This window comes from Abramis brama (assembly GCF_963993115.1).
Source record: "Abramis brama genome assembly, chromosome: 11".
NCBI lineage: Eukaryota > Metazoa > Chordata > Actinopteri > Cypriniformes > Leuciscidae > Abramis > Abramis brama.
The window spans coordinates 11,398,628-11,426,449 of record NC_139973.1 but is presented as its reverse complement, the minus strand read 5'-3'; the positions used below and the strand labels follow the sequence as shown (position 1 = coordinate 11,426,449).

The 27,822-nt window shown below is 37.1% G+C and overlaps 3 protein-coding genes across 7 annotated transcripts in view; 1 reads left to right on the top strand and 2 right to left on the bottom strand.

Moving 5' to 3' along the window:
• Positions 1-357: 357 nt before the first annotated feature.
• Positions 358-10,245, top strand: LOC311092170 (thiol S-methyltransferase TMT1A-like). Its single transcript, XM_084128556.1, is given in 4 exon segments — positions 358-1,731; positions 1,734-1,822; positions 2,494-2,579; positions 3,771-10,245. Coding segments are annotated over 4 exon segments (723 nt in total). The 5' UTR covers positions 358-1,331; the 3' UTR covers positions 3,919-10,245.
• On the bottom strand, positions 9,396-15,186 carry atf1 (activating transcription factor 1). 3 transcript variants are annotated; one of them, XM_084128553.1, is made up of 8 exons: positions 14,999-15,186; positions 13,053-13,156; positions 12,813-12,932; positions 12,615-12,712; positions 11,393-11,526; positions 10,928-11,104; positions 10,679-10,826; positions 9,396-10,534 (listed from the first exon to the last, which is right to left on the bottom strand). In XM_084128553.1, exons 2-8 carry the CDS (start codon positions 13,149-13,151, stop codon positions 10,390-10,392), a joined length of 921 nt encoding a protein of 306 aa, XP_083984679.1. In that variant the 5' UTR covers positions 13,152-13,156; positions 14,999-15,186; the 3' UTR covers positions 9,396-10,389. The 3 variants fall into 3 exon arrangements, with proteins under 3 accessions (XP_083984679.1, XP_083984681.1, XP_083984680.1); XM_084128555.1 differs by lacking the exon at positions 14,999-15,186 and adding an exon at positions 14,772-14,963; XM_084128554.1 differs by lacking the exon at positions 14,999-15,186 and adding an exon at positions 14,479-14,945.
• Positions 15,187-16,058: 872 nt separating this feature from the next.
• Positions 16,059-27,822, bottom strand: part of dip2bb (disco-interacting protein 2 homolog Bb) — a 34,785-nt gene continuing 23,021 nt past the window's right edge. For all 3 annotated transcript variants that reach the window (XM_084128547.1, XM_084128548.1, XM_084128549.1), the window contains 13 exons: positions 27,624-27,747; positions 25,161-25,282; positions 24,940-25,051; positions 22,799-22,908; positions 22,344-22,474; positions 22,042-22,210; positions 21,177-21,347; positions 20,983-21,044; positions 20,609-20,666; positions 20,437-20,511; positions 19,799-19,973; positions 19,337-19,460; positions 16,059-19,246 (listed from right to left, as the gene is read on the bottom strand). In XM_084128547.1, the coding sequence (XP_083984673.1) occupies positions 18,994-19,246; positions 19,337-19,460; positions 19,799-19,973; positions 20,437-20,511; positions 20,609-20,666; positions 20,983-21,044; positions 21,177-21,347; positions 22,042-22,210; positions 22,344-22,474; positions 22,799-22,908; positions 24,940-25,051; positions 25,161-25,282; positions 27,624-27,747 (1,686 nt within the window). In that variant the 3' untranslated portion in view covers positions 16,059-18,993. The remainder of the gene's footprint in view (positions 19,247-19,336; positions 19,461-19,798; positions 19,974-20,436; positions 20,512-20,608; positions 20,667-20,982; positions 21,045-21,176; positions 21,348-22,041; positions 22,211-22,343; positions 22,475-22,798; positions 22,909-24,939; positions 25,052-25,160; positions 25,283-27,623; positions 27,748-27,822) is intronic.

Sequence of the window (27,822 nt, the reverse complement as noted above, 5' to 3'; positions counted from 1 at the left end):
ATATTACACACAGCATGAAAGGTAATAATTATTTAAAAAAGTAGTGATGGTGAAATTAAGCTTTGTGAAGCACTGGGGCTTTCCCCCTCGACTGTATTGTAAAATGGTTCATTACTCTAATCTTTTCAACACGTTGCACACTAACGACATATTGTGGTCAAAAGGTGGAAAAGCTGCCTTTCTGTCCCAGAAGACCGTTTTTTTTTTTTTTTTTTTTTTTTTTCCTTCATTTTTTTCATTTTAATAAATCACTTTGTGCTCTGTAAACCACAAAGCAATACAATTAATCCAAATAATTCATGTGTTAGTGTTGATGTAGTTCTTATACAATGTATGAACAAACAACTGTATGAATTAATTTATGAAAAAAAATAAAAAAAATAAATGGGACTAATTCACTTGTACAGAAACAGTTCTTAGGAATCTGCTTTGATCTACAAATGCAGCCTTTTCACATAAACTTTAGCCTCAGTCCTAATCCTACGAGTTCATAGGCAAGGCTCATGTAGGCATATATAATCAAAATAAAAGAACATTATTGTGGAATGGTGAAGTGCTTGTGAACTGGGGAGCTGATATTTTATTTTGTGGGTAATTTAATAAATTCAAGTTTTTTATTAAGGAACAGGACTTGTTCAACAGTGTGAGGGCTAAGTCTATTTCTTTTTTTATTTACTACTACCTGTGTGCATGACACTCGAAAGCTGCTCAAGGGGTTCGCGCTATTTTTGAATCTGAATACGAAGCAGTCACGTGACTGTGTGTGAAAACCATAGATTGTGGTGAAAACGAAGCTTCGGACGTCACAGATCACGTGGTTATGGCAAAACGAATCAAGCTCCGATACACTGCTTCAGTGTGTGATGTTTTGTTTTTTGATACAAGCTCGGTGCCGAACGTCACATCATCACTACAAAAAAAGCATAATAGGGGCACTTTAAGCATAAAACCTTGACTTCATACTAATATACTTAGGTAATATACCCTGGTATCACAGACAGGGCGGCTTAGATTAAGCCAGGATAAGGCCTTAGTTCAATAAGGATATTTAAAGGGGTGGTTGATTATGATTCATTTCACATGTACTATTCATTTCTTTCAGTGTTAAAACTTTTAGTGATGAAAAAATACTAAAACCACACTACGCGTAAAAGAGGAACCACTGCGATTATTTATACACGGGCGCCATCTGGCGACAGGCTGGAGAACTACCCTGACTGGAGTACATTACATGCGTCGAAGACCCTGAATGGGTCAGTTGTCACAAGGTTCGCGCAGCTAACGTTACTCCCCTCTTGTCTGTACATTGTAACTCAGGTTTGTTGTTAAAAATGACGCTGTTTATGAACGCTTGCGCTTTTTTATTTAAAGTCCTTACTCTACCGCTGCACGTTGCGGAGCTGGTTGGACTTTTGTCTTTCTGCAAACGCGTGTTTCCTCTATTCATCTATAAATTTACGTTAGCGTACAATGACAAAATGAACGAGAAGAAAAGGGAACTATTTCGAAACCTGTCCAAATTCCACCCCACTAAAGGCTCTCTGCGCATCTTGGAAGTGGGCTGCGGATCCGGAGCGAACTTCGAGCACTATCCGACGGGCTGCAGGATCACATGCATCGACCCCAACCCGCATTTCCAAAAATACCTGGAGAAAAGTATGGCGAAAAACGACCACCTCGTATATGACAGCTTCATAGTGGCGTCTGGGGAGAATCTACAGGCGGTGGAGGAAAACTGGATGTTGTGGTGTGCACACTGGTTCTGTGTTCAGTCAAAGATACGCCGAAAGTTCTGCAAGAAGCAAAGAGAGTTCTAAGGCCTGTAAGTTTAGGACAGTCCGCGCTCAGGTGGAACTTTGATCTCATCTCATTTGGTATTGTCACATTTCATAAATGGTCATCTTACCACTCCCAATCCATCAAGGAGTGCTTAAAGGGATAGTTCACCCAAAAATGAAAATGCTGTCATCATTTACTCTTCCTCAAGTTGTTCCAAACCTGTATGACTTTCTTTCTTCTGCTGAACACAAAAGAAGATATTTTGAAGAAAGTAGGTAACCAAACGACTGATGGACCCCATTGACTTCCATAGTAGGAAAAAAAAAATACTATGGAAGTCAATGGGGACTAGCAACTGACTGTTGCCAACCTTCTTTAAAATATCTTCTTTTGTGTTCAGCAGAAGAAAGAAAGTCATACAGGTTTGGAACAACTTGAGGAAGAGTAAATGATGACAGCATTTTCATTTTTGGGTGAACTATCCTTTTAATAATTACATCTGAGATGAAAGGTAACAGCATTACGTAACCACATGTAGATCGCCATTTGCAGTAATAAACAACTGTATGTTTTAGGGCAAATGTCACCATACAGAGTAGTAGACAACTGTTTTCAAGCTTTTAAATACTAGATCCTTGTAAACTTAACACCTTGTCTTCGAATACACAATTCTGGGTTGAGTAATATAAATATTGTAATTTTTTTGTTCTTCAGGGAGGAGCATTGTTCTTCCTTGAACATGTGGTGTCTGACCCCTCGACCTGGACCTACTTTTTTCAACATGTTCTTCAGCCATTATGGTAATAAAAAAAATATATATAAAAAAGAAACAGTTTATAAAATCAGTCACCATTATATTTTACTTATGGTCTCCAATGAATTTGAATAACTTTTATAAGTTAAGTTATTCATCTCAAGCTAGAGTACATAGATATGTAAAATTAGGGGGACATTGGTATAGTGGCAAATGGATGCATTCTAATTGAAATGACAGATTTTGTGAATGTAAAAGCTAAAAGACTATGTTGGAGCTTTGAAAAACGTGGGGTTGGTAAAATTCCTGCATAAATGTATAAAAAAATATATATTCACTCTAGGGTGACCACCAGTCCCGAAATTGTGAGCTTTGTCCCGCAAGATGTAATCAGTGTCCAGCATTTCAGTTATGTCTGTATTATTTTATTTCTTTTCTGAAATTACAATAGGACAATATATGAATACTAAAATACAATAATATAATACTAAAAAAATGTGATTGGTGTTTAAAAATCCATTTGCGCAGCCGTCATGTTGTTGCGAAAGCGGGAAAATAACCAACCAGCGCATTCTAAGAGGGTGATTTTTCTGCTGATGACGTCTGCCTGGATGAAGCAAAGGAATCATGTGGACCTCATCAGAAGTCATTAAATAGGACAACAAAAACATACAAATTCAAGATGCACTGAATCCGGTAAAAATGCATTTATTGTTTGCATAGTCTAATAAAGTAGTCACTACTTAAGAATTTATTTTAGTATAAAATGTGATTTTTACCTGCAGTATACTAGCCCGTTATTCAGTTCATTATATTTAGTAGTCTAAACGGCTCCAGTACAGTCAATTACATTGTATCAAACAAACCTGAGCAAATTGATTGCCAGTCATAGAGCCAGTCACAATTAATTAAGCTTATTGACGATTTAAAACATTATCATCCAGCGTGATGGGAAACGGGCATTCCAACTAATGTTAATCTGTATTTACAATTTATCTCACACGCGTGCCCCGCATAATCACATGTACTGTCCTGCAACAGAGCAATAACCAGGTGGTCACACTAATTCACTCTCCCGCTGCTTATCACCTACACATAACTGGAGGTCATGGGTTTATTTGGAGAGGGAGGGATTGGTTTGATTATAAAACCAGAATGTATCCATTTACAATACTGATAACAAAGCATATGACCACAATAGAATAGGAAAGTCTATAACTTCTTGTGTGTTTGTCAGGTACTATTTAAATGATGGCTGTGAGACAACCCGTGCTACTTGGAAGGACATTGAGGCAGCTGGCTTCTCTGACCTGGAGCTACGCCACATCCAAGCTCCTCTGTTTTTTATGATCAGACCACACATTGCTGGTTATGCCATCAAATAAGTATAAATTTTGCCACAAAAGAAGAATCTTCTAAAGGTTTTATCAAGCATGTTTCTTTCAGTAAGCATTTTTCTTTCATTTCACCATCTACTTTTAAATGTGTTTGTATGAAAGAGCGTTTTGTAATAAACCATAAAATGGCATGTTTTTGTTTAACTTGCAAAGACTTCATCTCAAAACATTGTATATTTTATATGACTGTACCTTGTTGCATGGGTATAATGTCTGTAAAACATATCACTATCAAAATGGTACAAAAATAGAGGCAGGTAAAATAATAAAATACTTTAATCTATAAAAACAGACTTTAGGAGGTTAATGCAGGCCAGCTAACACAGAAGCGCTACGCTGTTATACTACGTGAACTAACTCGAGTCCCAGAGAGAAGGAAATGAATAGTGGAATAAAGTCGTTATTTTTGTGTTTTTTTGTGCACAAAAAGTATTCTCGTCGCTTTATAAACTTAAGATTGAGCCACTGTAGTCACTTGGACTATATTAACGATGTCTTTAATACATTTTCTGGGCCGGCAAGTTCCAATCACTTAGAAGCCTATGGAGGAGTGATCCAGCTCTCAGATTTAATAAAAAATATCTTAATTTGTGTTCCGAAGATGAACGAAGGTCTTATGGGGTTGGAACAACATGAGGGTGAGTAATTACTGACAGAATTTTCATTTTTGGGTGAACTAACCCTTTAAGATGTCGGTATAAGTTGCTTCCATTTAAAGATGACATACTATGCCCCTTTTCACAAGATGTAATATAAATCTATGGTGTCCCCAGAATGTGTCTGTGAAATTTCAGCTCAAAATAGCACCCAGATAATTTAGTATAGCTTGTCAAAGTTGCCCCTTTTTGGGTGTGAGCAAAAATGCGCTGTTTTTTTGTGTGTCCCTTTAAATGCAAATGAGCTGCTGCTCCCCACCCACGTTCAGAAGACGGACAATCCTTTGGATACTCAGTCAATAACAAAACAAGCAAATTTCAGGAATAGGTTGCAATTTTTAGACTGCCTGGATGTTAGTGGATATACATTTATGTAGTTGTTGTGGAGTAACATTGATTCACCTCACTGACTTGCATGTGCCATCATGTTTAACTTTTACACAAGTTGACTCAGTTCCCTGAGGTCTTTATAAGACAGCTGTGACATTTTTTGGTCAAATAGTGTTCTGTGCATGTCTGTGCAGCCAATGACAGAACAGTGTGCATGCTTTGCTCAAACTTTTGGTATTGAGTTAGAACTGGTTACACTATTGTCATGGGTGTTCAGCGGCGCCGTGGGTGGAAACGTGCAGATTAAGGGGTGGTAATATTATAATAAGATCCCCTTCCTACGTCAGAAGGGGAGCGAAATCTGATCGGCTTATTTCTTGACATGCTTGCAGAGAAAGGCTTACCAAAACAAAGTTACTGGGTTGTCACTTTTCACATTTTCTGGGTTGGTAGATGCACCGGGGATCCGATTATAGCACTTAAACACGGAAAAAGTCCGATTTTCATTATATGTCCCCTTTAAAACAGCTCAAACATGCATTTTAATGTCCTTGCACACTGAGTCAGACATTTTCGTATGCGTTTTTTCGTATTTGTCATCCTAAAAATTCGTCACGCACAGAAACATTGCACACTGAGTCCGATGCATTTTAATTAATCTGTTGTGAAAAAATTTGCAAAACAATACAAAATGGAGTCTTCAAGGAAAAAAGGAAAAATATTGGGTCCATCCAATCCTGCGATTGCGTAGAGGAAGGAGAGTTCCACCTCCTTATCAAGGAGCTGCGGGATTATCCCGAGCGTAGCAATTCAAAGTTTACTTCAGTGGCTCAGTTTGATGCTTTGCTAGCAATACTGGAGCCACCAAGGGGGAAGCTTTCAGCCGGAAACTGAAGCTTCCCCGGGGGCCACCATTGGTTAGCAGACCATCACCTGCTGTTAGCATTCCATTGACTCCCATTCATTTTGGCGTCACTTTGACAGCGAATAACTTGACATCTGAGGCGTTTAAAGACTCCATTTGTCCATTATTTATTTTTAAAGAAACACGAAAATGTATAAAAGGCTCCATTACCTTGTATCTTACGTTATGGCCCCGTAGAAACAGTTTTTGTAAAAATAGGCTAACGATTGCGTCATAACCACGCGACTCTCTGTAGCACAGTAGAGAAATTACCGTATGGACAGGGGGAGAAGCTCGCGGGCAATCGGGGGGACGTGGAGGCAAAATGACAAAATAATTAATCAGAATACTTAGCAAAAGTTGCTCCTGCTCCTAGCTCATGGACACCTCCTACTCACGCTCTCCGTCTCTGCAAGTTTCGGAAGGGAATGATTCAGATTTCTCTTGGCACAGCTACTAGAAGACAGACAGCTGCTCACGTCAAATCTACGTCGTCAAGCTCAGTTTGAGTCTGCGCAGTACGGTCAGCCATCAGGAAGTTAGTGCTTCTAATTGACTTCACTTTTCTCCGTTGAATCCATTGGGGTCGCTGTGTCCATTTCTTTTACTGTCTATGGGAGCCACATATTAAAATGAAGACCACCAATTTCTGTGAACCAACTGATCCTGAACAGTTCTGGATTTTGGCGTTCGCTTGTATGGTGGCTCTGAATTGTCAAAAACGTTTGTGAAAATTTCGGACGAGAATTTCAGACTCATGGACCTTACACTCTGAGTTCGAAATTTTCGTATGCGTTTTTTTGCATTCGTCATTTGGTGGCTCTGAATTGTCAAAAAAAAAACTCTCAAAATGCTTGCTACGGATGCGAAAAACGCAGAAAATCAAACCCGATCCAATTTTTTTTTTGTGACGGACGAATGTTTCGGAGGCAGTGTGTAAACGTGATTGACACAACGTGAGGTTGTAGCCTATTTATTTTTTAACGTGCAAAATTTTCAGACGAATGTGTGCAAGGACCTTCAGTGCGCAAGGACCTTTAATCTGGGACTAGCTTAAACTCTGTGAAACCCGGTGTTGGTCTAACACCATGGGATTATCTAAAAGAACATAAATATCAGCCTACATTTCCCACCTTTAAATTTGGACAGACTCTGCCGCACATCATGGTCTTATTACCCCCCTCGCCTGTACATTATTTGTTTCTATTAATTCAACTGCCCTTCGACAAATATTCCTTAATTGTCCACCTTTTTCCTAATGAAATCTACTGCGTTTCAGATTGTGGGAGGTACTTCCGGTTTGGGGAAGTTCCACTCAAAAAGACAATGCTACAAAACAGACATACTACTACAGTGATATTACATCCGTAATATTGCTGTGTAAATAATCGATCTTTTGGGGTTATTCATGGTCTGTTGTAATTTGTTAGAGCTATTTTACACTTTTGAATTTAATGTTAGATTAAAGGCAGGCTTGCCTTCAAGTAGCTATGGCTGTGTTTAAAATCGCCCCCTATACCCCTATGCATTCAATATTCCCTATATTACTCCACTAATATAGTATAGGCCTATATTCACTTAGGAGAGAATGAAAATGAGTGAGTGACTTCGGACACTGAGTGCGCCGGAAGGGCTGCTGCTTTTGCAGTTTGTGCTTGCTGTTTAAAAATCATTTGAAACTGGCAGCTCCAGTAGTAATGAAAAGATTGATCAATCAAAAAGGAATTTATACCTGAATAATATTACAATGTAGCCACATTGTCCCAGCGGTTTGGAAAATGGATCGATGATTCCGCTGCGGGCGCCATCTTCTGGCGAGACGCGGGAATTCATTCGGCACGACCCTCTCACAGTGCATTATGGGTATTCTCTAGCCGCTGAGTGTACATAAAAAAAAAAAAAATAGAGTTGCAGGCTGAATCCGAAATCGCCCCCTAAACCATATTCCCTACGTTAGTCCACTAATACAGTTCACTTGAAGGGAGTTAATAAAAACGAGTGAGTGAATTCGAACAGCCGTTGAGCACACTGTGTATTGTGGGATTGAATGAGTGCACTCGATAACGTCCACTATGGTTTTGTACACCACTACAAATGACTGTCCCCTCAAATAGTGCTCAATTTAAGGGGACACAGTTAAATTACTCGTGCAAAGCAAATGTGGATACACGGACACCACCTGCTGACAGACTGGAGCACTTCCCTGGAGTGCCTGACTGACATATATCCAAGATGTTGATTGGTCAGTTATCACAAGTTTCTCGCAGCTACTCCCATCTAGTTTATCAAATGCAGTAGTAAATTTTGTAGAACTTTAAGCGATTTTTTAGACTGTTTTAAGTCTTTTGAGTACAATATTTTTATATTCTCAATTTTGGGTTGAGAAATATAAATATTGTACTTATGATTTTTCTTCCTTTAACATGTGGTGAGGGACTTCCTTTTTTCAACATGTTCTTCAGCCATTCTGGTAATATAAAAATCTTATTTATAAAATCAATCACCATCCATTATTACTTAGGTCTTCATTGAACTTAAATATATTTTATAAAGTTATTTATCTCAAGCTAGAGTAAATAAGTAAAATTAGGGGCATTTAGTGGGGAAAAAAATAGCTTTTGGAAATGTAAAAGGTAAGAAAACTTTGTTGGAGCTTTGAAAACATGGGTTTGGTTAAATGCCTGCATAAATATATCAAATATATATTTAGCCTCCCACTGCTTATCACCCACACATAAATGGAGGTCAAGGGTTCTTTTTGACGCAGGGATAGAGATAGAGGAATGGTTTGATATATATATATTTAATATAATATATATATATATAATTTTTTTTTTTTTCTTCTTTCTTTTCTATAAAACCAGGATGTAGCCTATCGATATAACACGTCAATGTTGGAATACTGGTAAAGCATATGACCACAATGCAATACGTGTCTAACTTTTCTTGTATTATCAGGTACTATTTACATTCTACATACTTGTCAGGTACTATGTAATGATGGCTGTGAGGCAACCAGTGCTACTTGGAAGCACAATCGAGGCAGCTGGCTTCTCTGACCTGAAGCTACGCCACATCCAAGCTCCTCTGCATGTCATATTCATGAAGCATAAATGTAATACTTTTGCTTTCATACTTCTATACTTGTTATAATGTCATGGGATTGATTCACTAACACTGTACTCAGAAAAACCTGGAAAATACTTTTAAAATAATCTGATGTTTTCACTGTGGGTACACCGAATTACAGAGCCAGAGTTTCTTGGGGAGCGCAAAGGGTTTGACCTAAAGCGCAAAAGCTATTCTTTTTTCTCCCGTCTCATTTTCCACCACCATGTCCCTTTAGGGTTATGAAAAAATAAAAATAAAGCTATTATTATTAAAGATGAAATTTTTTTCTGGCTATCTTTTTTAATGCAACAAACCAAGACATTATGTTTTCCCAAGTACTGACCAACATCATTTCATAAGCTAACCTTGCATCTCCTATTAGACCATCTGAGTAGAGTTTTTCAAGGGCCTCCTTGAACCAAAAAGCAGTCAAGAAACATAGAAACTGAAAGGGAGAAAAACAGTCAAAGGCTGGAAAAATATTTATTTAGCTTTTTCACTTTACCAAAAACAAGTGACATTGTTTTTCATCGGATGCTCCCTGATTCGATTGTCTTGTAACAGCTTGGCTTATAAAACAGTGGTAAGCCTTGGGTCAATTACTCAGTTAAAACCAACAACGGTCCCAACCCAAGTGTGTATATGGCTTAAAGATCAGTTAGCCAAGGCTTGGCTATATTACCAATTATACATATTACCAAGGCTTGGACTAAAAAGGGCACAGATTAAATCATACAGATGAGTTTATCAATCCAGAATAAGGCTTAAATGAACTTACCACTGTTTCATGTTACTTATAATAATAGTAAAGCTGAAAGTCCTCACCTTGAATTCTGCTGTCTCTGTAGAAAATGTCTCACTAAAACTCAGTAAAATAAAATATGGAATGGGGATAGGAATACCAGAGGTTCCTATAAAGGGGGAAATAGCAAAAATGCAAAGAACACAGCTGCATGACTTCATGAAACACAATCGCGTCACAATTTTCATACATACAAGCGCTTCTGAGAAAGGTGTAAAAATACCACTGTAACTTCTGCACTTCTACCATAGAAAAAAAAAATAATTCAGCTAGCGCTTCAATAAAATTAACATTCAAAATTCCCTGGAAACCAAATGGGTCAAGAATAAAGCAAGATCTCCCAGTGTAGACGTGCCAATGCTTGCACAAGATACATATACAAATATAAACATCTGTTGACTGCAAAGAAAAATATGTTAATGGAAAAATGTATCCCTCTTTCCATCTATCTATTAAAAGCATTATTGTCGCTGTTGTTTCTGGTCAATCGTTCTTAGGCTATTAGTTAAAAATGAGTTGTATAAAAACAAGCATTTGACAGGAGATTAAATGTATTCTCCAAGCCAAAAAAAGTCCCTGTGTCTGTTTTTGTATAAGCACATAGGCAGACAGGACTGCCAGTAAAGTCCCATTAGCATGATCGGAGAGATGTCCCACTAGCCGGTTTTAACGCAGTACAGGTCCTTTAACGTCTTGAGTTCCTCGATAAGAGTCTTGTTCTGATTCTCCAGGACAGCCACACGGTTCTCCAAACACTTCACATACTCCTTTTTCTTTCTGCGACACTCTCTGGCTGCCTCCCTGCATGCAGAGATTTGGATTAGACAAAAAGCACGCTTAGGCTAACAATGAAAATTTTTGTATAGTAACCATAGCATATTATACATTAACAACAAACTTCATCTAGCTGAACAAATCAATTCTCTTTCGCTCGAATACACCCACCTGTTCTTCGCCAGGCGTATCTCTCGCTTCATTTGCGGGTCATCGCTCTTGCCCTGAGAGCTGATAACGGGTGATGTCATGACAACGGTCTGAGGCAGCGAAGAGGAAGAGGAGCGGATCTGATAAGCTTGCATTTCTCCCCCCGCACCTACAACACAGCATAACAGCCAGAGTGTGTCCCATGTGTAACCAAACAACAATATGAGCTGATTGCCAAATGAAAAGCTCTTTTTGACTTTGAACGCCAACCTTGGAGCACCACCTGGTTACTAGGCAGCAGAATCTGTTGACCGTCGGCAGTCTGAGCATATTGCAGTATAGTTGGCTGGTTTGGGTTCGAGTTGGTCATGGTGAGTGTCTGCAGGCTTTGCATGCCCTCTGAACCAGCACTGGCGAGCTGCAGAGAGCCATTGGATGAAATGGTAACTGCAAAGGAGCAAACAAATCTGTGGTTTACAGTATATAATGAATCGTGCATGAAGATAAATCTTTTTTTAATGTGATTTTATGCAATTGTTTGTTCTTGCAATTTGTATACACTATGAAAATCAAGTTTGTATGGGTCATTAAAAAACAAACTGCATGGCTTTTGTGTCATTTGTCGTTAACCACTTACTTAATTTCTGTTGCAAAACATGTAGGAAATTACCACATGATGCATTCAATACCTCTCAAAACCCATTGTGTTTAAATAAGCATGCTGGCTTGGCTTACTATATTGGCCAGTGCTTGTCTGGTAGATTGGGGTGGGGAGCGAGACGCTTGTTATGGCAGAGGAGGTAGAGATTTCCTCTTCTCCCTCGTTCTGAGTCGCCACTTCCTCAGCTGATAGATCATTTAGAATCTTCCTGAAACACAAAAAGGAAGAGAAAGTTTTCATGTAGTGCCTAAACTCTTTGTTGTGTGCCAGAGACATGCCTGGAATTTAAAGCTTGGCCATTTTTGCTTGTAGTTCCCCTATGTGTGCGTTTAAGGACACGTCTGAAGTAGAGCGCAAAAGGATCCAGAAACAAAAAACCCAAATCTACACAGATTACAAAAGTACTAAATATGCTGATTGTAGCCTGCCTCATTCCATAGTATCAGAAGTAGCTTTTGGTTCTGTGCAAATGAAATGAAAATCTGTGCTCATCTTGTTTTGTGCATGAGTCAAAAATCAACTTCAAGTATGTGCTTAAATGTAAATAAATACATTTATGCTGCATTAACAAGATTGCCACCTTTTGTTTTAGATCTGTCACACTCACCTATTATGAATGCAAGAGGGGTGATAAAATAAATTACATTTCTCTGAGATTAGATAAGAATAAAAATACCACACAAACATAAACAATTATATAAACTGATTTAAGATGCACTTAATGTGAGCTTTGTGAGCTATACTAATGTTTGTGATTGGGTACATCAAATGTATTTGGTGCTTGCCGGAGAAAGCACTATATCAGTGAGAAAAAACTTTTACATTAAATTCACAATTAAATAAAAATTGACAATCTTATTTTTATGCCTTATTGCAGTGTTTATTATGTGTACTAATTAATGTGCCCACGTAATATTTAACTTCCTTTCATTTCTATAGGCAGACTTTAACTAAAAATGTCTTATGTCTTTGATTTTTAATTTATTAGTCATTAAAGTGCGGGAGAACCATGCTTGGGAGAAAATGCTTGGTTACACAATCAATCACCATGAAAATGAATGGATATTTGTGAACTGTGTATTTACTGAGGGAATATTTTGGAACAGATCCACAGTTCCTCCGTGTGAGAAGAAGCTTGCTGGCCATGAGCGTCCACCCAACCGAATGGCTCTGATTAATTCAACCTTGCTAGGCTCCCTAGATACATATAGCTAGAATATGTGTGATTTTGGGGTGGTATTCATCATCAGGCCCAGTGGAGCCATACATCTTTTTCTTTTTTTTCAGGCTCTATACCTGTAGGATGGGCGGCGAGCCAAGATCTCTCTTGACTTCTGGTTAGATGCCCCACTGTCGCTTGATTCCTGAGAATCATCACTGTCAGATCCTTGACCCTAATAGGAAACAGTGTTTAAGTGGAGGGATAACATGTCACTGATTCCAACCTGAAGTAAAAACAAAGATCAGGAAGTTGAAGATCACACTGCATGTTACCTGTGCATGTGCCTGTGGAGACTGGATAACTGATGACTGCGCTGACTGAATCACACCTTGAACCTGGAACTGACCGCTGGGCAGCTGAACCACGGCCACTGAATTCCCACCCAGAGACATCTTTCCACAATATGATTAAGATGAATGACATGAAACAAGCATATTTATTGCTGTTTTAGTCAAACGGCATTTTTATACATCATGAGAATGTGTGTACATAAGTACATACATTAACAGTACCTGTGCTATCTGTGATATGTGAGAGGCAGTTATTGTTGTGGGGATGGCAATAGTTTGGGACTCAGAGCCATTGCTGTTGTTCTGGTGGACCTCCTCCATTGCCACTGTAAATGAACATTGAGACAGATTTTGGTCAATACTTAATGGAGATGGGATGCTTTCCACGGTCAGTAGACTCAGAACCCATAGAAAGGGCATTTGACAATTTTTGAATTTCCTATGCTGCGTCCGAAATCGAATACCTTCCTACTGTATAGAGTATTCAAAAGACAGAATGCCAAAAGAGTAGCATGTCCGAAAACGTGAGGCGCCAGGAGGGGGATTTATGAATGGCAGTGAAGCGGCCCAAACTGACGCTGGTAGGTCACATACGTCTGAATTTTATTCATATTACCCATATTCATTCTATATAGAGCGTCCTTTATTTTTAATGGTTGTGAAGTAAATTCAAATGTAGTACCTACACAGACAGTACGCGATTTCGGACGCAGTGCTAGTCTTTTCTGTGATTATTAAAATTAGCAATTTATGGCTAATATTTTAGAGATGATTATAACTTTTTTTTTAAAATTAAAAAAGTAGTTACAGAAATATTCACATCCTTTTATTAATTTCCTCTTATATTTCAAGGTTCCTGACATATTGTACAGTATTGATCATGTACATGTTTATGCCTTGCAAACAAATACGAAAAATGTTTAGTAATAAATGGTATTTTTTATATAAATTTAAATTTAAAAAAGCAAAGAAAAATTTATATAAAAAAAAAAAGTAAAAAAATGTTACAGAATTTAAATTTAAAATGATATGATTAAAACAAAATTGTAATTAAAAAAAGTTACATTTAACATGACAAATATAAATTAAAATATAATAGTATTTATTCATTTTTTCAGGACAAATAGAAAACTGTTCTCATATGTTTCAACGGCTGGCCCGTGTGTGTGTGTGTGTGTGTGTGTGTGTGTGTGGCTAACAGTAAAAAGCCTTGATTTAGTCAGTGTTTCCATTTTACCCCAGCCCTTAATCAGTCCCTCTCAAACCTTTAGCTCTACCACACACACACACACACACACACACTTCTACACTGCCCTTGTGGGTTGCTTTCTATGCATTATTGCTCATGTATGTTCTCATGTATGATTTGATTCCAGTAAAATCATTTAAACAGTACAATAAATAAGATATAAAATCACTAAATAACAATGTAATGGGAAAAAACAAACAGAATAAGCTACTTAACATGGAATACACTACTGTTCCTGTAGCAGTAAATCAGATGCTTTGTGTTGTTATTAACAGCACTTCATACAGAACCGGATGCTAAATAACGCCCATCAAATATTCACATTTCTCCAAAAAAAAAGCAATATCGGGTTAATTTCTATTTTAATTAAGCTAAAATAACCGTGTGATATATACTGACCTGTTGATTCAGTATTTTCGATAATATTATCCGTTTATTTAAAACAAACAATCTGAGGCTACAACAGCTAACAGGCTAAATAAAATTAGACAGAATGTCATTTCATAACTTATCTGTCAAAATACATACGATTCCGCCGGTATTTATAAGCGGGTTTGTTTCTACTACACAAAAGCTCCATCACAAGAGATTGATAGATTTTTAAGTTGCAAATGTTGCACGAGTGTCAGAGACTTTAAGTCTTATTCCCCCATGAGATCCCGATCAAAAGCACATCTCTAAATAAAACAAACCGCTGCGGTGTGTTGTGAAGCCTGTGGGCGACTTAATGCCGCGCTCTGCAGAAAGTTCCAAGCTAGTCACTGGCACGCAAGTACCCGCGTCAACAGACGTCAGCGATACGGGGAGCCATTAAAACACCTTCCCGTAAGACGAGTGCTACAACCGAGCGGACGGGCGCCATGACTGCAGCGACAGGTCGGCAGAAGAGAAAGAGTACAAAACAAAAGCAACGCTTTACCTTTTTTCCGTTTGAGCCGCTCCTGGAAACAACGACGCCGTCTATATAGATGCCAATATTCGAAATATAATTTGAAAAGTAATTATTTAATAATGCATAGAATAAACCTGGGCGGTTTCCATTGAAAAATCTTAGATGGCTTGAGGGTTTTTTTTTCCTAAAGGCCGCAATAAGCGCCTCCCCCTAGAAGGACGTGTTACGTAAATCTGTGTTAAGCTTTGTGATTGGCCAATATCACTGAAACGCAAAAAATGTCTGGGAACATGAATGAAACCAATGCAATTATCTATAGGCATACTATGTAGTACATGTTTCTATTATGCATGGCAAAAACTATATTCACAAACAAAAATGGTCAAAGCGTATTCGAAAATGTAACTTATTTTTTTACTAGATGCGCTGCGACTCAATTTCTGGTGAAAAGAATTTATTTTGGAGTATGCCTTTTTGGAATCTTTACAATGTAATGCTGATAGATAGATAGATAGATAGATAGATAGATAGATAGATAGATAGATAGATAGATAGATAGATAGATAGATAGATAGATAGATAGATAGATAGATAGTTAATAAAAAAATAAAAAAATTCAGAGATGCAAAATAAAAGCCTTTTATTATTTTTTCGTGTGTTTCATTGGAGTAAAAAATAGTTACAGTTACCAATGTACAAAAAAAGAAAGATGTGAACCAACAGGGAAATGCTTGCTTGCATAATCATGACTTTCATTTATTCCATGAATGTGAAATATCACATTCTTATTATTAATATTAGGAGAAATGAACAGAACAGAATATTTTTAACACAGAAGAGTAATATGTATTGCCTAAACATGTTCCTATTTTATTCCATACAATGCAAGCAATTTGTTTTGTTTTGTTTTTCTTGTATAGTGTGTATGCTGGATGTGTACTTTAAAATGTAACTACAGCTGCTTCAGTAGTGTGTGAAACATTTCTTTTGGTTCCAGCACTTAGCTGGCATGTCAGATTATCAATAAACTGAACCGATTATGTCTTATTTTCTGTTTTTGTAGATATTAAGACGTGGTTAACGCAAATGACAAATAAATTCTTTTTATTTAAAGAACAAAAATCATTGCAAACATGAAAGTGAATATTTATAAATGAATATTCTCTCCATCCTGGAAAGCACTATTTCCCTGAATGCCCCATGTAAAAGGCTAATTCGCTCGCTTGTGCTTTCATCACATAAACTCAACTCTGATGCCCTTCACAACAGTGAGAATGAGAGAATACATTTCATGACAGTGTTTCTGATTTGGGAACGTGTATTGTGGAACTCATCAACAAACCAATGACCTTTCAGCAGTGTGACCATACATACGCACACATACTCAACCCCATCGTACAGAATGAGGTTAGGCTAACATACTGTGGTGATCAGTTGTGTAAGGACTCTGAAAGTAGTCTTTCAAGCCCCCACAGTGCTCGACTTTATCATGCTTACATCATTAAAACTTGTACATACCGTAAGATTTCTGAATCTGAATTCTAAATAGAAATGCATGACAGACAAATCTGAGTACAGACTTCAACCCATCACATTTCTGATCGACCAGATAAAAACAAACAGAAACAGAGCAAGCTTTTTACAACCAGTCTTCAACTTCAGCTACGAAGGGATATCAGTGACAGTAGTTAATATTCATATTAATGCAAAAAAATTGACAGAATACAGCAACTAACTTACAGTACAGTAGAATTTCTCATCTGTACACAAGCAATTATTTACAGTTATTTATGGTTTACAAGAAGATAGTCATTCCTCGTAAAAATGGTTATAGTACAGAAGATCCTTTGCCAAACATGTAAAATCTTTGCATTTGTACAGTTAGGTGTTCACAAGGGGTTTGCTTGTACAGAGTCGTGTTATTTTACAGTTGTTTTATTTTATTGTACAGATGCCTGAATTTTTTTTCTCTCTTTTTTTTTTTTTGCCATTTAAAGGTTTAAATGGCTAATCCTGATGTGTATAAGCACCTTTAGATGAGAGCAAAAATAGAGCTATACATATCTCAGTTTGTGTTTGGTTTGGGCTTGGTGTGTGATGAGGTTTGCAGTTGAATGTTTCTGAATGAATCCATACTAAGTGTATATGTGTGTTTCTTACTGTTATGCGTGTATGTGGAGAAGTAAACTGAGAACAATTTGTAAATGCAGGTATTGAGGTTAGACTGGGCATTTAGTCCCAAAAATGTGTTTTTATGTGCCTGCACTTTCATATGCTACTCAATAATGCATGTTACAGAATATATCTGCATTTATCTAATAAAGTGCATAAAGGATAATGAAAAACAATAGGGATGATTATCCTCATGCTGAACTTAAGGGGACTGAGGGAATGAAGTTTTCACTTTGAGTAATTCATTGAACATATTTTTGCCAGATAGATAGATAGAACCGATGCTCTCGAGCCAAATATGGTTCTTTCAGCGAGTATAGATAGAGTGTGTGAAACAGATATTGTGGTCCTCTTTATGAAACATTTTTCATATTTGCATTGAGTAATAAAAATATTAAATAAAAGGGTCCATATCAGATGTATGAAGCATTTAAATAGCCCATGGTTTAGAACACATCTCAATTCAGTTATTCAACTGAAAATAACAAATTGATTATTAAAATAATAATCCTAAATAACAACCTGTTGAATATGGGTAAAAAAAAAATGTTTTGGGTATTACATTGCAGTTTTTTTCCGAGTAGAAGTAAAACTGTATATTGTATTTTGTAAATATTGTAGAATTAAAACAAATTAAAAGATGCAGCTTCGTCACCTGAACAGCTGCATATCTGAAATAAACTGTTAAAGCCCCAGTGGTAAGATTTAGAACACTAAATGGTTTGCTGTCAGAGCAAAATGAGCAGACAACTGCAGTCTCAGTAATACATTTGTGTGTGTTAACAAAAATAATAATGAAGGAGTGGGTTTTAACCTGGGTAAGGGCATTCTATGAACTGTAGCGTTACAGAAATGTCCTGTCATCAATACTGCCCTTATTAAGAAAGGCACTTAACCCCAGGTTGCTCTTGAGGGACTGTCTCTGTATTAAGTATAATGTAAGCTGATTTGGACACAAGCATCTGATGAATGACAAAAGACCCCTATTACCCCAATGCTGTATATAAATATTACATTTTAGAGCCCTGTAACACACAGCACCATAGATAAGCTGGGTTGCAGTCCTGTATACATATATAAATAAACACATTTTGAACTTTTGGGATTCAGGGTTGTGACGTCCTAGTCTGTTAAGTCTGTGTTCATTACCTTGATTACCACACTACTACACAACCCAAAAGAGTCTTAACAACACTAATTCAAAATACAGAATTTATATTGTTAAACCTACTTAATTACTCCACTGATCTTTTGTAGTCCGTCCATCCATTCATCATGAGCTCCTATCATTCCATTTATGAATCATTATAGTTTATATTGCACTGTTTATTTTAAGATTTCACTTTGTCTCCCTTTTTTACTTAACATTTAGTCTGAGAATTGACTCCTGGAATCGATTCCATTGATTCCAAAAACTTTGGAATAAGAATTGTAAAAAAAAATCTGAAATCGAACAACCCAGGTGAAAACTTACAAACTGAGGCTTTAAGCTCATTTTAATAATAATAAAAAAAAGTACAAGCCAGCCAGTGCTAGAATAGGAGAGTGTTTGAGTAGAAAAAAGAGCTATGTAATTCAAGTAAATTTAAATCATGACCAAGAATTGGACAGACATTATGTGGCATTGTGTGAGAGTGGGGTTCTAGGGGAGAAGGAATTGAACTAAAAGGGAAATTCTATTATAGCATCTCTTCTCCAAAACTGCATCTCACACATTTGTATTTTGGAAAATGACACCTTATCCCTGAAAAAACAGGGCCAAGTCTTTCTGTTTATGAACTCAATCCAAGTTCAGAGGCCAGGCTCCGTAGCACCGCTCTGGCAGGCCTTTGGCTCGCCCATATCCCAGCTCACATGTTGTACGCTACGTATATGGGGTCCAACTGATCTGCCAGGAAGGAGTCTCTCAAGTGCATTCGCTGCTTTTCTCCTCTGGAGTTTATAGGAATGACCCCTGGGTCAACAATAACCACCACACCAACAATCAGATGGTGCTCCTCTAATACTACATTGGTTACCAGCGGGACCAGGTCTAAAGCGTCCTGCTCTGATCCGCAGAGTTCAGCCACCACCACCAGCAGATTTGTCCAGGTGAACACAGCACTGCAGAGGGAAAAAAGAGCACGTAAGAGTTTAAGGGTAGTATGATTGCAAGAAAAACATTAAGCAAAGAGCGTGTCTCTGAAATCTTACCTTTCGCCGATGCTGCGGTGGGCACGTGATACGCTGGTCTCGATGTCAATTGGATGATACCGCAAACCTCTCAATTCTAAAGTCTCATCCAGAGAGCCCACCACAAACAGGGCGTCATGGCGATCTAAACACAAAATGTTACAAACATGGACATTTTTACAAGAACATTAATTTAGTGTGGCATAACAATGCACTGCATAGTCTCATAATTTATCTCATAACTTTTTTTTTTGAGAGTGGTCAATGTCACAATTTCCTTAAATTTGATTAGTGACCTAGAATCTAAATATATATTAATATATTTTACATCATTTTTTGGGGGGTTTAACATTTTTTTCGTTTTTTCTGGGACTGCATGAAAAAAAAACGTTTGCATCCCACAGTACATTGCCTCCACCAGTCTTTCATGAGCACTTCATCCTTTATTCTTGATTCATCCAATTGTGTTTCTCTCTCTCTCACCTCCACTGGAGTCTGTGAGTTCTGTTCTCTTGACAAATCCCAGGTATCCAGTTTTGGCCCAGAGTGTTTGAGGATCTCCAAAGCTCAGTTTAGTGTTGAAGTGGTCAGCCTGCAGGTTTTCCTCTCCGTATATTGTGTAGTATCCTGTTGCATTGTGGGGACTGTTCACCCAAATCTGGCAAAGAGTGAAGTATATTACTGATGAAGCTTAGGAATCTATTTTGCCCCTCTATCTATTTCTATCACTTGTTTATCATCATGGAAACAATGGTCTGAAAGACATTCTTGAGATGAAATATGAGACGTGATGTATGAACAGAGAAAAACAATCACGGTATCACTTATCTTGTGTCAATTCCAATCAAGCTGTAATTTTGTCAAGTTATGCAAAAAGTGTAAAAAATTTGGGATACATAATGCTAGCTTTGAAATGTGCCTAAAAATGTTTAAAGTGTAATAATTTCTAGAAAAATTCTCTTAAACGCATTACATGATTTGAAAAATAAAAAAACGCCAAAAATAACTCTCCTGTGAATGTTAGTATACAAATAAAATAGCTTATTAAGTGTTTGAAAATGCGTTTTAAGGTAGTTTATTTTCTAAAAATGCACAAAGCTGAATACTATATGTAAACGCACCTCTCCTAGATGAGAGTCCCCTAGCGGTCCTCTAGTTTCTGGATTGACTATGATCACCCTCACACCAGGAAGAATCTAAAAGAGAGAGAGAAGAAGAATGAAAGCATTAACAATGTTCAAACTCCCTATTTTTTTTACATTCATTCTAGATCCAACAGTGGAATGCGCTTACTGTTCCAGACTCCATGAGAGGAAGAGACTGTGGCGCTCCTCGCTCTACTAACCTCACCCTACAACACAGAAACACCATCATCAGTGTTATACAAGAAGAAAGAGTGTTTATGACACAATATAATCACAGAGTCGAGAGGAACCAGCAGATCTGGAGCTTTTTTCATATTTGACAAAACCAAGGATCTTAATAGATATAATTCTACAGTATTTAAAACAGTAAAAACCATGTGATTTCTGCTCTACTAATGGCACCAAATGCAATTACAATTGGCTGAGCCAGAAACTGGCACGTTCACACACAAAAACACACTTCACCTTTTAGTATTTAAACCTTATTTGTTTTGTGTGTACATATATATGTGTTTCTCTTACCGGTCATGTCGGAGGGACTTCATGTCCACATACACAGTTGAGGGGTCTGGTCCAGTTGTACCCTGTGAAAAACACAAACCCACACACACATACACATACAGATCAGCTGCACCTCAAATAACTGAAACAGCAGGTCTGACACTCAATTTGCAGAGGAAAATCAACTTGCAAAGTTTGAACTTCAGGTAATCTACCTGTAGGCAGATGGCCAGGTTCACTCTCGACCCAAAAGCAGTGCTGACAGCCCGCATGGAGAGTCCAAGGTCTTTGAACAGTTTGGAGAAGGAGTGTGTGAGAGCCAAGCGCGGACGCTCCTCAGCAATCACCACACAGCTCCTCACACACGACAGATTCACACCACGTGCCTGAAGTCAGATGGACACGAAGAACATCAGAAGAACATGTGAAGATTTAAAAAGAAGACAAGCTATGTTGTATTTTTGTTAGTGGGGAAAATTTGCAGATATGTGAAAGACCAGCATGTGTTTTGATTCATATGCAAACTTGTTTTAGAGGCAGACTCTTATGTTTCCCACACTTTGTTGCATTGATTTTGATGCGAAAAAGCTTAACCCGTATGAGTGGGGTCCAGTGACTTTCATAGAATGGACAAAAAAAAATCATCAAAATATTGTCTTTTGTGCTTTGTAGAATAAAGAAAGTCATACAGGTTTGGAATGACATGAGGGTGAGTAAATGAAGACAATTCTTATTTTCGGATGAACTATCCATGAAATCAAAATTCTTATTTTTTTAATGGAATATTGGATTATTTATTATAAATTATTTTTCTTTTAAACTCATGTGCATAATCTTTAATCAAAATAACTTCCCCTCCCTCTTCCCCTCTTTTCTCTGATGATGTGCTTACTGACTCGAGGGCGGGACAAACTGTAACTCGCATTAGATCACAGCAATAGCAAACCACAACGATTCAATCAATTTCCAACTGACAAAATGAAGCCCCATCCTACATTTTTTCTAAGACGTTTCACAACAGGGAAGAAAACACTATCACAACTTTTGTTTTATGCCAACTTTAAGTGTGCTAATATATACCTTCAGCATCTCCGTTTGTCCGCCCAGGCCCTTGGTGCAGAGCTCCATGACAGAATAGGAGCAGAAGGTGTCTCTGATGCGGTACTGACTGAGCGTGCCCAGCCACAGGGGCAGTGAGATCTCCAGCTCCATAGGAGGTATCAGGATAGACTGATGACCTGAGTATACACTGCAGAACACAACCACATATTAACATCGACTATGAAGGGAACAAGCCATAGCGTGAGATGACAAAGCTGTGAGTCTTTCTATGTTAGTATGAGACATTTGTATGTGACTGTTTGTGTGTATCCATCTGTTACCTCGCAATGCACCAGAGCACAAAACCAAGTCCACAGTAGGGGTCGAGGCAGATGGCGATCTGGCGAGAGGAGTACAGCTCACACTGTAGCTTTATAGAGCGGCACAGAGCGCTCACCGCCGCGTGAGAGATCTGATAGACAGCCAATCAGAGAGGGGAGTCTCAAATGTACAGATCAACTAACATTTGTTTTAAGCCTGAGGGAGGTATTTGCTACAATGGGGTCCAAAACATCTAAGACAACACTGAAAATCAAGAAGTCTAACTTAAACCAAAATGTGATTTAAAAAAAAAAACAGAAGCATTTTCAGTAGTTGTCTCAGACTTTTGGACAGCACTATATATTTATAAAATCCAAAAACACCTCTGATTGGTCAGTTATTCAATGACCCTAGAATTAAATGTCACCAAATCTGCCTGAAACAGTGATGAAACATATCCATTGAGATGTCTCACCTTCACTCCTGTCAGCATGCCTGTGGTTGAGACACTGAAGTCCAGATAGGCCATCATCTCAGCATTGGGCGGTTTGTAGACTGTGGGAGGTCGTTTGCGAGGCAAGTCATCTGGGGAAAAATAAGAGAAATTAATGTTAAACTTGAGTTTGCATGTTTGCATTTTCCACACGATGCGGCCAGAGCTGAAGTTTGACTACCAACACATGGAAAATATGACTGTACACTGCAAAAAAAAGCTTTTCTTGCTTAGTATTTTTGTTTTGTTTCCAGTCCAAATATCAAACATTTCTTAAATCAAGATCTATTTACTAGATGAGTAAAATTAAATGAGTTTTTGCTTAAAACAAGCAGAATTATCTGCCAATGGGGTAAGAAAAATAATCGTGTTTCTGTTTGAATTAAGATTATTTTTCTATTATTTAAGTCTGCTTGTTTTAAGCAAAAACTTAATTTTGATTAAATCCCCCGGAAAACAGGACATACTATCTTATGTCATTTTACTCATCTAGTAAATACAACTTGATTTAAGAATTTTTAGATATTTGGACTGGAAACAAGACAAAAATACTTGGTAAGAAAAGCATTTTTTTGCAGTGTAACTACATTTAATATGTAACAACAGTGCGGTTTCTGCATGGAACGACACAATGAGTTTTCCAACACTCGCAATGCGGATCACATTTCATATCCGGACTGGAGTAAGCATGTTTCAAGTTTTTATAGATAAATTTCATATACTCTAGTGCCCCAAACATGAACCAGCAACGTGTATGCGCACATATTTTATTATGTCTTTGTAAAATAAACAGAACCTCAGATACTTTGATCTCCTGAGATATGGACAACACAAACACATTTACAACCATTTGTCTCCACACCCCACAGAGTGAAGTTGCGAGAAAGCTTCTTTCCATCCTTCTTTCCATCCTGTCCTTCCTTCACATTTGTTCCTTCTCCCCCACTTCCTTCTCTTTACACATTCTTCTCTTCACTCAGTTCACATAGAAAGATTATATAAAAATCATAATGTTTTATTTGATCTATGTGGACTAAACAAAATACTTTTAGATAGAGCAAGCGTGAAGGCGGCCTTCTAAAAAGTAGTCAATTACCTCTGTCTAGTGACCAAGACTGACGAGTTTGTGATCATGTGACCCGCGTTAAACGCCCGGCACAAGTCTCTCTGTGCGACATAGATTCCTAATGAATGGGTCAAATATAAAGTAAAGAGTTAAATTGAATAATTAAACGTCTCGATAAGGTATCATATAAATGACCAATAACCAATTGCCATTCCAACCTAAATTTGAGGTCATGATAAAATGGAGTCAGATAAAAGTAAATTGGAATTAAATTACTTTGCCACACTGAAAAGAAGGAACATGCAGGTATCATTCACCCGCTCTATTGGAAACTGTTGTTGGGCCGATTGGGCGGGCCTTGCATCTTCCATGTGCAAATAAGGACAATGATACAGCGTTGTGTCTGATTATGAATGCGATGACTCAATGGATTAATCTGATACACAGAAGACAACGACATAGACCGAAAATTCAAAGAAGAATTGACAAAAAAGTAACCATGCCTTCATTCTTTGTTAAACTGATGTGTGTCATTTGTTCACAGATTGTAGTGCTTATAAACTTAATGAAAATATTATTAGAAATTTGACATTTTCATACAGACCAATAGCTCTGCAAAGTTGTAATGCTGATTTGTTGATATTTCTAATAATAATTTATCAAAACATATTTGATTTGTTCATGATAGTTGTTACTAGTCTCTAATGATAAGATTTTTTGTGAGTTTGTTGTCATAGGGTTATATTTTTTTAAAACATTTCTGTCATGACAAATCAAGCCAGATATTTTCCTTGCATGCTTTGCGTGAGACCAGCTAAAAATGTTATGTTATTTTATGTAACATTGAGACTTGTTAGTGCTTAAAGTGACTACTGTGGTGATAAGTCTGTTGTTGCACAAACTGTTACACAAAACTTAAAGTTGTTTCAATTAAAGAGCAAACCCTGATCCAATATATATACTACAGATGACTTTAACCTATTATTATATGAACAAAGTACAGTATGTTCTGCTATGTGCACAGTGGCTATATGGAAAATTGACTGTTGTATGTTACCTGTGTCTATTATGATGGGCCATGTTTTTATGTTGACTGTAGCTGCTGCTTCTTTAGATCTGAGAATCTTCGTTAAAACCTGAGTAGTGAGAATGCAAGCAGCCTTGCTGACCTGAGGAAACCAGGAGAGAGATGTAAAAAACGTTAACAATGCTACCATGCAGTTCAAGGAAAACACACCCAAATAAAGGTGTCTAACAGATGCAAACACACAGACTTACATCGATAATCATGCGGACAGTGGGCAGAGTGGCTGAGAGGTTCTGCGGGTGTGGAGGCCTCACGGTGACAGGAATACAACCAGCATACAAACAGCCATAAAATGCTGCGATCAGATCTATACCTGCACATACAGACAATTCATATGCAATGCAAATTTTTTATGTAAATGTATTTATTTATGCCGAAGCAGTCATAAATAAGTTTTTATGCTCATTTTCTCTATTTTATATACACACACACACAATATACTGTATATATATATATATATATATATAATACGTGTTATTTTAGCATTTATATATATATATATATATATACACACTATTATAATATTGATTCATATTTTGCTTTTATTGATATATTTTTAGTTTTCTTTTTATATTTTTATATTTTTGTATTTTTTGTTTTTATATTTCCATTTAGCTTTCATTTTTTGTTTCAGGTTTACATTAGTAATTTTAATACTTTTTTAATACGTTTTTATCTCAGTTATTTGCCAAGGCAACATTTTTAATTTTCATTTCATTTAAGTTTTTTTTTACGGTAATGTTTTTTCCAATTTATTTGAAATTTCAATTAATTTATTTCAGCTTCATTTAAATTACTGCAAAAAAAAAAAAAAAAATAGTATTAATAGTTTAGTAAAATTGTAATAACAATAACAACACAGTTTTTTGCTGCTTTGCCTTTAAAGGGATAGTTCATCCATAAAAGTTAAATCATCATTTACTCACCCTGGTGTTATTCTAATGAGGTATGACATTCTTTCTTTTTCGGACCACAAAAGGAGAAATAAAATAAATGTCTCACTCTTGCTCGTCCATAAAATTCTGCATCTATCTCCTGTGGGGTTCCCCAAGGGTCCATTCTGGGGCCATTACTCTTTAATCTGTACATACTTCCACTCTAGGAAATATAAAATTCCTTTTCATTTCTATGCCGAGGTTTCTCAGCTGTACCTTCCACTAGAGACTCTCTGCAGCCTCTCATGGACTGTCTTGGGGATATTAAATGCTGGATGGCAAATAATTTCCTCCAGTTTAACAATGAGAAAACTGAGGTGACTATCTTTGGTACCTCCAAAACCAGAAACTCTATCGCTAGTTACTTAGACAATCTCACTCAATATGTTAAGTCACATGCAAAAAATGTAGATGTTATCTTTGACTCTGAGCTTTTTCTTGAAAAACAAATAAGCTCAGTTGTGAAAAACAACTACAATCAATTAAGAATTATTTCTAGACTTAAATCGACACTTTACTTTCAAGACTTGGAAAAAGTTTTTCATGCATTTATTACATCATGGCTGGACTATTGTAATTCTTTATATAATGGTCTTCCTCAATCTTCATTGGCACGTTTACAGATGTTTCAGAATGCAGCAGCTAGACTGTTAACTAGTGCAAAAAAAGGTGATTATATCAGTCCAATTTTAGCTTCTCTTCACTAGCTTCCTGTCTTTTTTTAAATTCAATTCAAGATTTTGCTGATTGTTTTTAAAGCTCTTAACAGACAAGCCCCATCTTACATCTCTGATCTTATTTATTTGAACTCATTATTATTTGAACTTATTTATCTTAAGTCCCTCAGATCGGCCAATAAAGCTTTCCTACATGTCCCACGGTCACGTCTTAAATTGAACAGAGAACAAGTTTGCTACCTAACATTATGAATGTTCCTTCTATTTCTGTTTTTAAATCCAGACTTAAGACACATCTTTACACTTTAGCCTTTCCTGATTATTAATTTATAGATTAGTAACTGTTATCTTTTAGTAACTGTTATCAGATTAGTAACTGTTATCTACTCTATTTTATTTGATATTTTATTGTATTTTATGCTTGTTTTGTACTGCACTTTGGTTAGTGTAAGCTGAATTTAAATGTGCTGTATAAATAAAATTTACTTACTTACTCACTATAATGGCAGTGAATAGCGACCAGCATCAAGCTTTTAAAAAAATGCAAAAGTATCACAGAATGATCCCATGCAACACACGTCATATATTCCAAGTGTTCTGTGGGTATACGATAGGGTTTCGTGAAAAATAAACAGAAACTGAATGTATTATTTAACAAAAATCATTAGCCATTGGTCTTCTGTCAGACTCTGTTAGCGCAACAGTTCACTTCGACTAGCCCAGAAAAAGCACACAAGTTGTGAGAAATCAAGATTAATAAAAATGCATGAGTGGGACATTCTTTTGTGGTCCGAAAAGCAAACACCAGGAGTAAAACTGACTTAATTTTCATTAGGTTTCATTTTAAAGTCACCTATATGTTAACACCCTCTTCAAATGTGAAATGAGAAAAAGCACTTTTCAATAAATACCAATGACTTTGCTGAGTGAACAGCAAAGTCATTGGTTTTTATTGAAAAGTGCTTTTTCAATAAAAAGCCGTTTTTAACTGTCCAGTTCTTAAATAACAGTCTTAACAAAGGACATAGTGTGTGTGATTTACCTGGTGGATACAAAAGCACCACATTCTCTCCGATGTTAATACCACTTCTCTCCATGAGAGCAGCAGCAATCTTCTCTGCTCTTTTATGAAGCTGAACACATGTAGCTGTACACACTGCCACTCCCTAGAGAGAGAGAGAGAGAGAGAGAGAGAGAGAGAGAGAGAGAGAGAGAGAGAGAGAGAGAGAGAGAGAGAACAC

Excerpts from the sequence above, each read along its gene's own strand:
- atf1 (XM_084128553.1), bottom strand. The coding sequence starts at position 13,151 with ATGGAGGAGGTCCACCAGAACAACAGCAATGGCTCTGAGTCCCAAACT. Across the intron at positions 12,933-13,052 it reads ACATATCACAGATAGCACAG|ATGTCTCTGGGTGGGAATTC; the intron begins GTACTGTTAATG and ends TATTGTGGAAAG. Across the intron at positions 11,527-12,614 it reads GCTCGCCGCCCATCCTACAG|GAAGATTCTAAATGATCTAT; the intron begins GTATAGAGCCTG and ends TTTGTGTTTCAG.